This window comes from Gobio gobio (genome assembly GCF_949357685.1).
Source record: "Gobio gobio genome assembly, chromosome: 11".
NCBI classification, from domain to species: domain Eukaryota; kingdom Metazoa; phylum Chordata; class Actinopteri; order Cypriniformes; family Gobionidae; genus Gobio; species Gobio gobio.
Genome location: NC_137104.1, coordinates 6193829 through 6209563, shown reverse-complemented (window position 1 = coordinate 6209563; position 15735 = coordinate 6193829). Strand labels below are relative to the sequence as shown.

The 15735-nt window shown below is 35.9% G+C and overlaps 2 protein-coding genes across 2 annotated transcripts; both read right to left on the bottom strand.

Moving 5' to 3' along the window:
• Positions 1–25: 25 nt before the first annotated feature.
• Positions 26–6132, bottom strand: uqcrb (ubiquinol-cytochrome c reductase binding protein). The gene is made up of 6 exons (XM_079829191.1): positions 6083–6132; positions 4777–4813; positions 4607–4700; positions 3879–3947; positions 3610–3776; positions 26–224 (listed from the first exon to the last, which is right to left on the bottom strand). Exons 2-6 carry the CDS (start codon positions 4780–4782, stop codon positions 147–149), a joined length of 414 nt encoding a protein of 137 aa, XP_079685317.1. The 5' UTR covers positions 4783–4813; positions 6083–6132; the 3' UTR covers positions 26–146.
• Positions 5425–15735, bottom strand: mterf3 (mitochondrial transcription termination factor 3). The gene is made up of 8 exons (XM_079829190.1): positions 15660–15735; positions 13297–13617; positions 13063–13215; positions 12801–12990; positions 7534–7681; positions 7340–7411; positions 7097–7258; positions 5425–6517 (listed from the first exon to the last, which is right to left on the bottom strand). The coding sequence occupies exons 2-8, from the start codon at positions 13595–13597 to the stop codon at positions 6323–6325; spliced, it is 1221 nt and encodes a 406-aa protein (XP_079685316.1). The 5' UTR covers positions 13598–13617; positions 15660–15735; the 3' UTR covers positions 5425–6322.

The following is a 15735-nucleotide window of genomic DNA, read 5'->3' as shown; positions in this document are numbered from 1 at the left end:
AAAAAAAAAAAAAACCCCACAGGCATTTGAAGATTTGTCAGAAAGGACATTTTAATAAGTATAGGAACTCGTCACATAATACATTTTCTCTTAAATACAAGACGACAGACACCACATCAACGAGGAGTTTCAGCCTCACACTCATCCTACTTGCTCGCCCACTCCTCGATTTCCTTCTTTTCACGGATAACCTCCACCAGATACGGCTCAAGGTAAGGCGTGTCCTACGAGGAACAACGAACAGCAGATGAAAACAGCTGAAAGAAGCTTAATTACAAAGTTAAAATTTATTTTTACTCGCCCTGCATGGAACACTGGGCAATGGAGATGCTACACAATTGTAACGATTCTGACGCATCAAAAATGTTTTGCATTACTAAACATTTAAAATGCATTTCTATTGAGATGCATGTCAATAATGTTTGGGACATACATACTAAATACATATTTAGTATTAGAGATCGACCGATTATCAATTTTACCAATATTATATTCCTGATATTTAAGCATTTTCACAGAGTGATCGTTTTTTTTTTAAATATTATATTCACAAATAAATGGTGTCATCTTGTGGGAGTTTTGAGAATTGCACCCAAGGCTGCCCTTAAAGGGATAGTTCACCCAACAATTTATATTCTGTCATTTCCTCACCCTCAAGTTGTTCCAAACCTGTATGAGTTTGTTTGTTCTGCTGAACATAGATGATATTTAGAAGAATGTCTGTAACCAAGCAGATAGAGCAACCATTGAAGGAAAAAAATACTACTGTAGTCAATGGTTGCTCACTGCTTACAAACATTCTTCAAAATATCTTTTGTGTTCAGCAGAAAAAAGAAACTCATATAGGTTTGGAACAACTTGAGGGTGAGTAAATGACAGAATTTTCATTTTTGGGTGAACTATCCCTTTAAAGTGTTCAAAGGTAAAATAACGTGCCACCCTTAGTTAATAAACTTTAACATAACAGCCATTAATGCACAAATGAGACATGTTACATAAATGATTGACATGTGGTTTAAACTTGTTGCAAAAAAAAAAAAAACAGACTGAGTCAAGTAATCTATCAAGTCCTGTCCCAATAGAGACATAACTATACATCAATTATAAAAAATAGCCATGAACAGTGCCGGTTGGAAATAAAGGCACTGAATTTAATTCTGTCTCTGTTGTCTACACTCATCATTAGTCTCGTGAAGACACATTTATAGTGCTGTTTATTAACTGGATATAAAATCATGTGGGGATTTAACAAGATCCACTCATTTAAAACTCCCTATATTATACAAACACTTACTATATAACCTTTCATTTGCCATTAAATAATTACAGCTATGCAGATCAGATAAAAACGGAACTTGTCAGTAGGTATTTTCTGGTTTGTTAATTTTTCTGACAATGTTTGTAATTGCACCTTTGAACAATTATGCAATTGTAATCACGATTAGAAATTCAATTAATTGTGCAGCCCTAGATAAATACATCTTTGTAACCATCATATTGGAATGATTCTGATGCATACAGAAATAACTTTTTAGAGGGGGTGCGGCTCTAAACATTTAAAATGTGCATTTCTACATATACATAATGTTGAGATGCATGTCAATTAATTGGGCTGCACAATTAATTGAATTCCTAGTCGTGATTACAATTACATAATCGTTCAAAGGTGCAATTACAAAAATTATAATATTAATACAAATCGTCCACTTACATTACTCTGTGTGCTTAAGGTGTGTGTGTTTCTTTCTACAGGTTAAGGGGTTTTCCAGTTTTAGTATAACAATATCAAGATCAAACCAATGTCTAGTTAACATTTGAGGTTTAATGCTAAAGATAAGCAATAAAATGTTTTCAGCTTATTTTCATATAAAAATATAGCATAAACTAGGGGTGTAACGGTACACAAAACTGACAGTTCGGTAGGCACCTCGGTTTTGAAGTCACGGTTCAGTACGAGTTCAGTACAGCAGTGTTACCAAATTGCTTTTTATTTATTTTTGTTAAAACAGTGGTTTACTGAAGAAGAAAAAAAAAAATTCTGTCCTTAAATGAATTAAATTATAACAATGTTTATTGAAGATATTGCTGTAAACTATAGGGACCCTTACTTGCACATTAATATTAAAGGTTAACAACAGAACCCAAAATATTAGCCTAAATTCAGTTGCTATTTATTTTTAGGTATAATAATCAACACTCAAATAACATACGCAAACATGTAAACTTCACATAAGGCAGTTTTTGCAATAACTTTTAAATCTGATTATAAAATAATTTTTTCTCCAATTCGTTGTTGAAATATAATAATTTATACATATTTTCATGACAGGTTTATTTAAACATAGCCTACATGAAATAATAAAGACATCACTAACAGGTTAAGTAGAATATAATGAATATATATAGGCTAATATAGAGCATATATTTAGTGAAAGAGTTGATTTCTCTAGTGAATAAAATTCTGTGGACACTGAACGACCGCCTGAGGTAAATGTGATGCTACATGACATTTTTTACAGCTGTTATATTGAGGTCTTTCCGCCGTTGAAACACTGATTGAGCGATTACGCCACATATAATACGAGACAGTAAGTTGTAATGTATCCTCAACACACCTTAGATGTTCATTCATGTTTATTCTCAGGGAAGAGATGATCGATCGAGTTCACAGACGATCACGTTCACACGCGCTTGAACAGTGATCAGTCACGCCACATTAAATTACGTCAAAGCGGCATTTATCGTTTGAATTTCGTGATAAAATGGACTGAATACTTAATATGTTAGTGTGGGAACTAGGATTGAACTGTGTTCCGCGCTTAAAACAAGCCGACTGTGAACTGTTAAAAGATCAATTCGGAAACCGTTCGGTACACGTGTGCACCAAACCGAAAGCCCTGTACCGAAACGGTTCGGTACGAATACGTGTACCGTTACACCCCTAGTATAAAGCTATTCAAAACATAACTCAATATAAATTCTGATAATCATAATTAATAAATCGCAATTACAACAAAAGGGGAATAATCGACAATTATGAGTATTCCCTAGTGTATTCCAGGAAAACAAATGCGCAATGTAAGCATATTACATAGAATATTCCAGCGTGTTTCATTCTCTTTAGTCAATTAAATACATACACCTTTTAAAACTGTAGTTTAAAACAAATTATTATATTTATGCTCATATTTATGGGGAGTTGCTGGGCTTTGTTTTCCATTTAAAAATATACACTTTGTAGATTTATTTTGCCTGGTGTTAATATTAAAGCGATTATAAATAAAGAAAGATGCAACTGGGATTACTAAGCTACACTAAAGTAGTCATTTTTTAAATATTATTATTATTCTTCAGGTGGTTCAGACTGTATTTTGCACTCTTTCAGACTAATTATTAATGTAGAAGTTTGTTTTATATGCAAGGGAGTGAAATTGCAGAAATTACAGTAATTGTCAAAACCAGAAATAAAACTGTAAAAATCGGTAATCAGGCATATAAACGTGCAAATAATTGGTATCGTAATAATAAATAAAAACAAAATTCAATATCGGTTGATCTCTATTTAGTATATCACATAAATCTAAGTATACACACTTTAACCTCTCTCACCTCCTCATATTTAGTCCACTGGTCCTTGGGAAGAATCTGTTGCTTCATGGTAAGATCCAGAGCTCTCTTGATGCGGAACATCCTGTCGTTGTAAACCGGCTCAGGGAGCCGACGAACGGCCTCTTTCACATTAGCGTCCTCGTAGATGGTGTCATCCCGCATCAAACCTACATGACATGAGGCAGAAATTGATACATTTGCAAACCATAATGTCACTTCTTGAAGGTCACACTTTCTAAACTGCATGGTAAAGCGTTGGCACTGCTTACCAATTTTGTTGAAACCGCATGCGTTGTAGTACCACTTTCTGAAGCCCACCAGGAGCCTTCCGGTTGCAGCTGTACAGAAACAGGAATAAATGACTTATAATGTGGCGTTCATGGTCACTTTGGCAGGGATAGTTCACACTCACCCTCAAGCTGAGTCTCTTTCTTCTGTTGAACACAAATGATGATATTTGGAAGAATGTTGGATGGTACCCATTGACTTCCATGGTGTTTTTTCAACTGTTTTATTACAAACATTCTTTAAAATATCTTCTTTTGTGTTCAGAAGAAGAAAGAAACCCATACAGGGTTGGAAAAACTTGAGAATGATTTTTTTCATATAATGACCTATAAGTGAACTGTCCCTTTAAGAGCAGTAAAACGTCTGATAAACGGTCACAGCTGATATGAGACTCGGTTAAGGGTCTCTACACTCGGTTAAATATTAGAGAGTGACCCAAAGAGCATTTAATTATGTCTAATACTTAGAAAACACACACACAAAGCAGTTATTACAAGCGATGTGGGAAAGTAAACATATTTTTCGTCTAACTAGTGCAGACGAGGACACTCAGTAGAGGACATCAGGGATTTACATGACAAAAATAACAATAGCGTCAACAAACAGTCATTCTAACAGCGCAGAAAGCGGACGGGTTATAAAATAACTCTTTAAAACGATGACAACAAATTCACAAGCTCAAAAAATTCTCACAAATAGCACATTTTACCTGGTGCCCTCGACGCCATTTCTGTTCGCCAGGAAAGTCGCGCAGTATTGTGGGATATGTGACGTGTCGTCCGGTGATTACGTAACCCCACTCTCTGCAAGTGATTGGCTGTCAGAGTTTTCCTTAAAGGGATAGTTCACCCAAAAATGAAAATTCTGTCATTTACTCACCCTCATGTCGCTCCAAACCTGTATGAGTTTCTGTCTTCTGTTGAACACAATAGAAGATAATTTGAAGAATATTAGTAACACAACAAAAACATTTTTTCCTCCATTCAATGAAGGTCAATAGGGTTCATCAACAGTCTGGTTACCCATATTCTTCAAAATATCTTCTTTTGTGTGTAACATAAAAAAGAAACTACCATATTGTTAGATGGTTGTTTCTTCAACTATGGGCAGTTTTTGTCCAGTTTTTACATTTTCAATATTTTATTAAATAAATATGTCCAACACTCATCACTAGATAATTCTGCTTTTCCACCAGTGCCATATTATATGATGGAAATTACATTTAAGCATTTTTTGGGGGGGAAATGGCTAACACTTTATAATAAGATTAATTAGTTATCTATGCCATTAATTAATCTTAGTTAATGTTTACTAATACATTATTAAAATCAAACGTTGTGTTTGTTAACATTAGTTAATGCATGTGAACTAACAGCTCGATTTTTTACTAACATTAACAAAGATGAATAAATACTGTAACAAATGTTTTGCTCATTGTTAGTTAATACATTTACTAACTAATCTTGTAAACCATTGTAAAGTGTTACCAAAAAATATCAGACACGATTCTCTCGCAAAGGCCGTTTTCATATCTAGTTTTATTTATATTAAATATACCAAATTTAATATTTAAATTCTGTGCATAGTTTGACCAATTTACAGGTTGTTTGGAAATGACAATAAAAAAACTGATATTTACTACAAAATGTTTACTTGGGTTTCTTTATATTTTCCCCTCATATTTAATCTCAAGCATGATCTTTAATGAAACTGTTGATACGGTACAACTTTAGGGACAAAATTGTTCACAAGTACTATATGTGGTTTTACTCCTGTATTCTACACTGTACTATGCACTTATTATAGTAGTTACAATATATTAATAATAACTAGGTGCTAACCATGAAACTATTAACCTTATATTACTTACTTGTGTAACAAAACAGTAACAAAACAGTTGATGGGCCCCATTGACTTCAGTAGTATTTTTTCCTCCATTCTATGAAAGTGAATGGGGTCACATACTGTAAAATAAAGTGCAACCACTAACCCTGAACTTATGCATGTGCCCCAATATTAAACTGGAATATATCCTAAGAGATGAACAGGTGACCTTTCCCAATGTGCACAAGAGCAGTTCAACTTTTAAAGTCACTACAAAAGCAAAAATGACAGTTCTTGTTTTTTTTAATGGAGTATCTCAGTATTTAATGTTCCTCTTAATCTTTAATTAAAATAACTTCACCTCTCTCTTGTGGCGACATCTCTTCTCTGATGACGGGAGCGGGGCAACCTGTCACTCACATGAGATCCACCAATAGCAAACCACAACCATCCAATCAATTACCAATGGACAAAATCAAGTCCTGCCCTACAAGCCGTTTCACTCATCACAATAGGAAGAAAAGACAATCGCAACTTCCATTTCATGCCGATGTTAAATGTTTATTCATGAGAAAAAAGTAAATTAATTTATTCTGTACATCTACAACGTTTTCTGAAATCTTTCTAAGTCTTCAAGGGTGGCTAATGCTACTTCTGAGCAGAAAACATCATCCGGCAGGAACACCAAGCGATCCAAAGAGATGTAGTTGGGTTGAGACGGTTGGTACTGAGCCCGGCCTAAGTATTCTAGAAACAAATGTCGCTCTCGGATGCGAAGGAATTTGGCATTGAAGACCTTTGAGAAGTAAAGAAAATAATAATAATTAGCATGTTAAAGTAAACTCACATTGCATGACACAAAGACATTATTTATCATTTAATACAGCAGAATAGACTAACTATTTCTCTTCTTTGAAAATGCAATTTATATTAACGGCGACTTTTTGGGACTTTAGCTTATTCACCGTACCCCCCAGAGTTAGATAAGTCAAATGTGGGCATTATTTTGTCACTTATTGAGCAGTAGGCTAGCTGGAGCCATTTACCTCCAGTCTTTGTGCTAAGCTAGGCTAGCTGGAGCCATTTACCTCCAGTCTTTGTGCTAAGCTAGGCTAGCGGTGGGTGCGTCAGACGGAGATGAGAATGGTATGTATGGACTTATCTAACTCTGGGGGATACACTGAATAAGCTAAAGTCCCAAAAAGTCGGTGTGTTCCTTTAAAAAAGGCACAATATTTGAATTCGTCAAACAAAACCATGCATTACAGGTTATAAAAATACCATGTAAAATGCCTCTGTTAAAATATTATCCCATCTCTACAAGCCATCACCGCTCTAAACTCTACATTTGTGTATCGAAGGATTCAATATTTACCTGTGGGAACTTTGCAATAAGTGAGTGTGGAACGTCCATGGTGTTGTGAATGAAGTCAAATATCTGTGTGAGTTTCCTTTTATTAGCGATGAGAACTTTAGGAACGGTGGTGACAATGTGTTGGATTTCATTTCCACGAAATCCAAACTCCAGTTCACAAACCTGCATGAGAGAAATAAATGAGTATCTGTCACAGTATTACAATTAAAAACAAAACTAAGTAAGACCAACAAAATGTCAGACCTTCAGATTCTCCTTAATTGGCTCTAAACTTCCACAGAGTAGTTTCGGTAGACGAGTCACAACATTCCGGATCTGAAAGCATCAATCATGACAACACTTGTGGTAAACGTAGCTCTTCTGCTCATGCTAAAGGTCAGGATGAATATTAGGTAAACTTCCAATACTAGAAAAAGAGACACAAAATGCAACTTCACCTTCTCAGCACTGAGTCCCAACTGCTGCTGAAAAAACCCAAGGCGGTTGTCGAGCCTCTCAACACTGAAGTTCAGCAGGTATGGAGCTCTGCTCACCATGGCAGCCACTGACTGCTGACTGAACTTCTTTGCTTTCAAATAGGACACCCTGAAAATGAACAGACCAGAGGAAGAAGGAAACTATCAACAAATGAAGCAGTTGGAGAGAAGTACAGACATTATGTTCAATGGACAAGTCAAGGCTCAAATCGCTTTCTAATTAAAGGGGCACTTCAGCGCTGGGAAGATGAATGTGTATTTAAACTGGGTCATTTATGTAGGAGAAATGTGAAATTATTTTTGAAGTTGGTGCCTTCTAGACTGAGAAAATGTATTTTTGTCTCATGTGGATGAAAGACAACTCCCAGAATGCACTTGCTTCGCTGCCCTACGAGGCCACTCCCAAAGCCACAGCTATTGGTTATCACTTGCCCACATCGGCACCGCCCCAAATGACGTTTTGATATTCATAGTAATAAAATCATTTAGTTCAGTTAGAGAACAGACACTACAATTAAAAACTGAAAGTGTGAGTGAGCCGAACGAAAGTCACGTCACAGACGCAGCAGGAGTCAGATTTCATTCATCATGAGAGAAGAGCTGAGCAGAGCTGAGGTAAGCGCGGCTGTCATTCTCGGTGCGTGTCCAGTCTGGCGCGTTATCAGATCATGCATTTGGAAGCTAAACTTTAGGAATTCATTGAAAAGTTGAAACACTCACTTTGCTCCACATCGCTCCGTTATGAATGCCCGAGGTTGAGCGGAGTGGCAGCGGCTGTGCGCATTTACATTCTGTGAGTGAGATCTCTCCCCTGTGGGCGGGTTGAAAACATGCAGAACAGCTCCTTCTACTGGCTGTAGTCTCTAGCCTCTGGCCAAAAATCCTCCGATGATGTAAAATGACGACATTTGCGTCATCTGAGGATTTTTTCCAAAAATTAAATGCATTCTCTTCTCAGGGCGACATGAGGGGGGAAATATCATAATTCCAATATACTACCGGGTTTCTACTGATACAAAGCCTAATGCTAAATCACTGAAGTTACCCTTTAATTAATAATCTAAGTAAAAAAAAAAATTTTCTGCCCTTTTACAAAGTCTTGATTCAGTTTTTTGGCTCCTCTCTTCTCAGTCTGTCAGCAACTCTCTGGGGTGAATTTCCTGTACAACACCGTAACTCGCTCCTTAAAGGGATAGTTCACCCAAAAATGAAAATTAGCCCACGATTTACTCACCCTCAAGTCATCCCAAGTAAAAATGTCCATATTTAAGGCCGATCGCCTTCCATATTCAATTAACGGAAAAAATGTAGTTCCTCTCTCAGTTCAATGTGCTATGGTTGGTGTGCAATATCATCAGACGTAACGTAAGGATTTTGAACTACGAGAGGAACTAAACTTTTTCCGTAAATTGAATAAGGAAGGCGATCGGCTGGAAGCTAGATATTTTACTTTCAAAAGTCTTAAATATGGATATTTTTCTTACACAAACACATCGCTTCGCTTCAGAAGGCCTTTATTAACCCCCCGGAGCCGTGTAGAGCAGTTATATGATGGAAAGATGCACTTTTATGGACTTCAAAAACGATGCAACAATTTCATTATAAAGCTTGGATTAGCCAAAGCTTTTTTAATATAACTCTGATTTTATTCGTCTGAAAGCAGAATGTCAGATACATCTAGGATGACTTGAGGGTGAGTAAATCATGGGCTAATTTTCATTTTTGGGTGAACTATCCCTTTAACTACGTAACTTAAGTACAATGCATCACTGAAGAATAGCTAGTCACGACTGTTTCCCGAAACTGTATTGTCACAAATTTGTCATTAAACCACGTTGGTTGATGTCACACAGGTAGTGGAGTAAGAACCTATTTTAATTAAGCCGTTTTAGATGGAATTACTAGATTTTTTTTGCTATAAATTACAAACATGGCATCCTAGGACTAATTCTTATTTTTCCCAGATATTATGCTTTATTTCCAGAATCAATCACAGGCTCGTTCTTACGAACTAGAGCACGTACGCACATGCACTCTCTTCAAAAACAGCGCTTTAAATCTCTTGACTAACTAAAAGACGTAAATGACATTCATGTCAACCACGGGTCGAGAGCTTAGCGATGCGGCTTGCAAATGTCCGCTGGCACTGTGCTTTCTGGAAACACAGAATCGCTGAACTATGCTGATAATGACGGAAACTTGCTCGCGACCATAGTTGGCTAATGATGCTTTCGGGTAACGCACCACTGTTAAGTTCCTGTCTCTATGAAGCCCCTTCATCTGAAAAGCACAATGTGCTCTGATTGGTCGGCTGGAGCAGTGTGTTGTGATTGGTAAAGTGTAAAAGGGTAAAAAAAATTGGTAAAAATTTACCCATGGCTGTTTTTCAAATGTACATAACAGATTTCCAATAAAATATCCAAGTCTCCCAGTCACTGACTTTTACTAAAACTGTGCTATTTATGAATGTTGTTAAAAATTGTTTAGATAAAACCAGATTTAAAAACGGGGCATTTATACCTATAAGCGCCAGCGGGTCAAATTTACCCCTATATAATTCCTCTATTTTCGCGCTGTTTGAGCAACGCATCGGTTTACTGTAAACAGTCACACAACGCACGGTCAAATAAAGATGTTTTAGCCTATTTATAAATGTTCAGACTTTGGATTAATTATACATTTTTGTTTTGCAATTTTGTATTTAGAGTATTGTTTGCTACTGTGTTGCTATTTATTCAAGTCTGCTCGTTTCCTGAAAAAAAATCCAATATGATGGAATGAATAAAACAATTTTCATGATTATCCCGAGTTTATTGGTGTTGTTCTCTTATTCAAATTAATTAGATAACTATACAAATGAATAATTAATTAGGTCAAACTGTGCGCTTGAATTCGTATGTTATCCTTATCGTAAGTTGTCATACATCTTATGCAGTGCGGTGGATTATTATTGCTCTTCATTGTCTATTTAGGGTATTTTAGTAATTTAAATAACATCGGTTATCTTAATATGGGATTAATGTCATTTTATTATAATATTACATCACCCAAATATGTATTTATTTCCATCTATTTCTCGTCGTCATTGCTGGCTGGCCATTGCTGGCCTATAGTCACAAAAAAGTGATTAGTGTAGCCTGATTAAAATAGCATAAAACAACAGGACAAAAACATGACGACTAAAAATAATAATTTCATAACTCTATACATTACTTTGTGTAGACAGTGGCATAATACAGTGACATATTACGTTTTTTAGCAAATCAATATAGTAATAATTTGCATGGGTAAATTTTACCCGCTGGCGGTTTTAGGTATACACCGACCTCTGGCAGTTCTAGTGTTAAACGAAGAATATTGTAGCGTGTTCGTTCCTGGAAAAAAACTCTGGAGGCGTTTCAGGTAGTTCAGAAACACTGACACTGATATAGAGAAGAACTCCCGCTGGAGGGACGGTGCTTTTTCACGCTCAGACAGAAACATTACACACTAAAGAAAGTTGAACATGTAAACAATCACATCAGGTCCTCTTTAACCTGTTAGCCTGCACCCCCGCTTTTGAAAAAATCCTAAGAAATGGCATAATCAGACTAAAACTGTTACAGTTAATGATTCCTTTGCACTAAAATCATAAGTATGGCGTCATTTGAAAGCAGACACTTGGCAGTTTACTGTAAATTCAAAATTATAATTATTTTCATAATCAAAAATAGCTATAATAAGCTTCAACGTTTTGTAAAGTTATTAGAAATATATTTGTATAAAATATCTTTATGAAAATAAAATGAAGTTGGCATTTTAGCAATCTAGAAGTGCACTACAGCTGAAGCCACATGTCTGACCATGTTATATTTCAAATCTGAAGATGATAAGTCTAAAACTCTGAATTTTATGATTTTATTTTGAGATTTCTCTAAAATGTTAACTGATGTTTATTGCCATCTCTCTTCTGAGCTACCATTCAGTTTATTGTCTCTATTGTTTTGAGGTGCAAACTGCCCATTCAGTTTCAGTCTCCCCAGAACACTTTCATACCTCTCTGGTCTGGTTATGGCTCTAAATTATCTTATTCTTTTGTCTTCATTGTAATCACTGACGACTCTCTATTCAAACTGTTCTATTCAAACCTCATTTATAATCAAACTTCTCACTTCACCTTCTAAAGTGCCTCAAATGCCGTTGTTGACAATAGAAACATTTCAGTGGGTTTTTCATTTCAGTCTATTCAAAATTATTAATAAAAATAACGTGTTTGCCCAGGTGGCAGGTGCATTGGCTAGCTAGCATGTTAGCTTAGCACACAATCAAAATACAATAAAGATTAAAACCACGTTTTTCTCCAAAATTACTTTATATCACAAGTGGGATGTTTTAAATAACCTTCTGTGGTCTCATTTGGCTTCGGATCAAAAAATCAGACAGAAAATATATCATTTTACAATATTCTGCATATTGATAAAAGCTATGTCGAATAGCATTGCATTATAAATATAATCTATTATGAATACACCCAACATGGTATAAAGAACACATCTTTATACATCTTTATACAAAGAACATACATCGTTGCGATTATGTGTTTATTATCTTCAATTGTCTCTATTTGCATCTTTAGCGATCTCAGGAAGCTTTTATTATGGACTTCTATTATGGCACATGGTATCTTCTTCGTCTGTCTGTACCATATGGACTACATGTGCACAGAGCGCCCTCCGGCTGCCAGGATGAATTGAAAACAACACATAAGAGTCTCCATCGCTCATGAATAGGCTACATCTGCGCATTTTGAAGAAGTATTGAATAAAAAATACTCCTCTGTTTAGAAATTTGACACAGACATATAAGAATCTATCAATATTTCTCCTCATCTGCACACTTTTGAACTAAAAGCCCTGAGGGATGTTGATTTGTCGCGAGTCTTCGTGAGGAGAATAGAGGAGTTTTTTATGAATGAGATCAGCTGAGGCTCATATTACAATCAAACGGTACCGACGCGGTTTTCATATTCATAACTCCTGACACATATTAACAAATTACTGTAACTATAAGACTTTGAGAATAAAACAGAGGTAAAAAATGGAAGCTTGACTCTTAGATCTTTTAAATGATGTATAGTTTGTCACTTGTAATTACTTACATCTGACAGTCATTTGAGCTAATTTAAACAAATAAAGCTTGAGGACGAATGCGCCCTCAATCCGGTTAAGAGGTTAAATTCTCTTTCTGACCTGGCTTCAAGATTGTCCAGGCTTTCTGTGAGGATGAAGGGGTTCTTGGTGAGCAGTGTGCCCAGTTTAGACTCCTCAACTCCCAGATCTTTGAGGAAGAGTAGTTTGGGTGCAACATCGGCATGGAAGTCAAGCCTAACCAGCATGGAGCCCACATTGGGCCTCTGCTCCAGTTCCCACAGGTTGACACCTGGAAACGAGGAAAAGATTAGACAAATCCAAAAGAATCCAACATAACTAACTAAAGATGTGAGAGACATACCAAGCTGAACGAGTTTGCTGAGAGTTTCGGATTTATCCACATAAGGTCTGAGTGTGAAGGAGTCCGGCGGAAGGGCAGAAGGCACTTGGATCTGGACGGCTTCCTCCTGACTGATTTCCTGAAGCGGAGAAGGACGCACAACTGCATCCAAGCCTATAGTAAACAAGATTAAAGGTTCAAAATTAAGCATCAGGGATTCACACGCAAGGTATACGAGGAGGTATATATCCATACCTATATCCGAAAGAGACGCTTGGCTTGATATTTGATGCCCGTTCAAATGTTCTAATGGCACAACCTCTCTCAGATCAGTCTTGTTATTATAGGCCTCTGGTGAAGCAGTTTGGTGGTCCGTTAAGTTTCGTCTTCCCCACGGTGTCCATGTCTCTGTGGTGTGTCTCTGTGTGAGACTGTAGACGGGCTGCAGCAGGATATGATGCGAGCGCTGATGCAGTGTGCGTGTCAACGGCTGGAGAGCTGCAGATAATAACGGCCTTGAGAGCAACAAACTCACACATCGCTGACAAAGATGCATGACGACTCACACACGTTTTCCTGGTGGAATAAGATTGCGTTACATGATTATAGATCCTCCTGAGAACCAGAATTGTTTTGTGATTTTTTTAATGTCATTACATTGTTTGGAGCATTAGAAACAAATGGAGAAATATTAATAAGATATATTTTATGCTATGTCCTCTGTAGAGGACACTAAGACAATAAAAAAAATCCAATTATATAAGACATGCATAGGCACAATTTTTTTTTAGGTTTTTTTAACCAAACTTTGTATAAAGATGATTCTCAACTATGTTATGAAGGATATAACAGAATGATTTGATATACGATTTTACTTGCAAGATGGCTATAAATGGATAGTCCCATTTAATACAATGTATCTAATTTGCATATTAATGTGTTCTTGGGCCAATATGTCATGAAAAAAATAAGTATAATAGTAATGGACGTAATAACTTAACATTTTCATAAGAATATCTCATATTTCATAGGAATATTGATACATAATTTCACTTCTTGTGTCTCCCAAAATGCCTGATAAACATGCTTTAAGTCCTGCTGTCCTGTGAAATCAATGTCCTGTTTCATAAAAGAAATGCATATTCTGATTTGAAAGCCCACATTTTCCTGAGATATTGATTTACGACGAACAATTTGAAAATTTGTCAGATTTAAATAATTACAAAACATATTTCCATAAGAGGGCAGGGAGTTATTATGGTAAAAACTTTAAACATTTGGTATCTCTGAAAAGCCCTGAATGTGCTCTTTATAGGACACCCAGATTTAAAGGGATAGTTCACACAAAAATAAACATTCACTCAACCGCATGTCATATGATGATTGTAGCCAAATTTTACCTACACAAATGTAGATTTATTAAAGTTTCTCCATGTTGTGAGGCATTTAAAAATGACTTTAAAATTGTATTTAAATCCTTAAAACAACTAAAAAGGAGAAATGCCTTAAAGCTCTCTAAATTACTGTCAGTATATATGGATTAACCCCCCCTGAAATTTTATTTATTCTGTTATAATTTGCTTTTCATGTTTGTTAGGTTTTTATTTATTTCATTTTTTTATTTATTTTTTTATTATGCAATATGTTACTAGTATATTGTTTACAATATGCTGCTTGGTTTTATTGTTGATGTCTATCATTGTTAATATGATAATGCCTGTTTGTTATTTGAAATGATTCAATAAAAAATAAAAAAAACTCTACCGCATGTCGTTCCAAACCTGTAAGACTTTAATTCATCTTCAGAACATAAATTAATTTTTAATTGAAATCCGAGTGGTTTAACCTCCATTTCATGAAGCAACGCAAGTGCTTAGTTTTGTGCAAAAAAAACCTAACAACATAATTTACCACTTTACAAAATATTAATTTCCAACGCGCGTTCACGCAACAACATCCGCTCTCGCATCAACACAACACACATGGGTCATGGTGCTCTCGTGAACGCGCATAAGATTCATGTTTTGTGTAGTGGTAATTGGTAATTTATATTTTTCTGCGCAAACAAAGGCACTCATGTTGCTTCATAAAATTGAGGTTAAACCACTAGTCACATAGAATACATTAAAAATGGCTTTACTAGTTTTCTGGAGCATGAAAGTGTCATTGCGTTTGAAGTTCTGTCAATGGAGGGACAGTCACAGAAAGCGCTCAGATTTCATCAAAATGATCTTCATTTGTGTTTCGAAGATGAGCAAAACTCTTAAATGAGTGTGAATAATGACAGAATTTTAAATTTTATATGAACTGTCCCTTTAAATATGTGACATGTATAGTCTCTGAGAAATTCGCTAAAATGTGTCTAAAATCTGTACATGGGAAAACAAGTCTTTGTTGCATGGGACTCAGGAGTATATTGTGAAAATACATAATATTTAATTAAATAATGCATGCATTAGTTTATATCAGTGTATGTGATTGACTCCATTCAATGTCATCAACATAAGTTAGTTACCCAGAGATGGTGAAACGCGGACTAATTATGCCGTTTATATCAAAGCTTTATCACAGTACACATCATAAACATGAACTGACATCTTATAAAAACAAAACATTACCTGTTTCGGAGTAGCACAAACCGAGTGGCACTGCTGCGCGTTCACGTGTTGTCTTTGCTCTTCTTCGTTGAGTCAC

Excerpts from the sequence above, each read along its gene's own strand:
- uqcrb (XM_079829191.1), bottom strand. Across the intron at positions 3,777-3,878 it reads ATGCGGTTTCAACAAAATTG|GTTTGATGCGGGATGACACC; the intron begins GTAAGCAGTGCC and ends CATGTCATGTAG. Across the intron at positions 225-3,609 it reads AGTGGACTAAATATGAGGAG|GACACGCCTTACCTTGAGCC; the intron begins GTGAGAGAGGTT and ends TGTTCCTCGTAG.
- mterf3 (XM_079829190.1), bottom strand. The coding sequence starts at position 13,597 with ATGCATCTTTGTCAGCGATGTGTGAGTTTGTTGCTCTCAAGGCCGTTA. Across the intron at positions 7,412-7,533 it reads TGGGACTCAGTGCTGAGAAG|ATCCGGAATGTTGTGACTCG; the intron begins GTGAAGTTGCAT and ends TGATGCTTTCAG. Across the intron at positions 6,518-7,096 it reads TTATTGCAAAGTTCCCACAG|GTCTTCAATGCCAAATTCCT; the intron begins GTAAATATTGAA and ends TACTTCTCAAAG.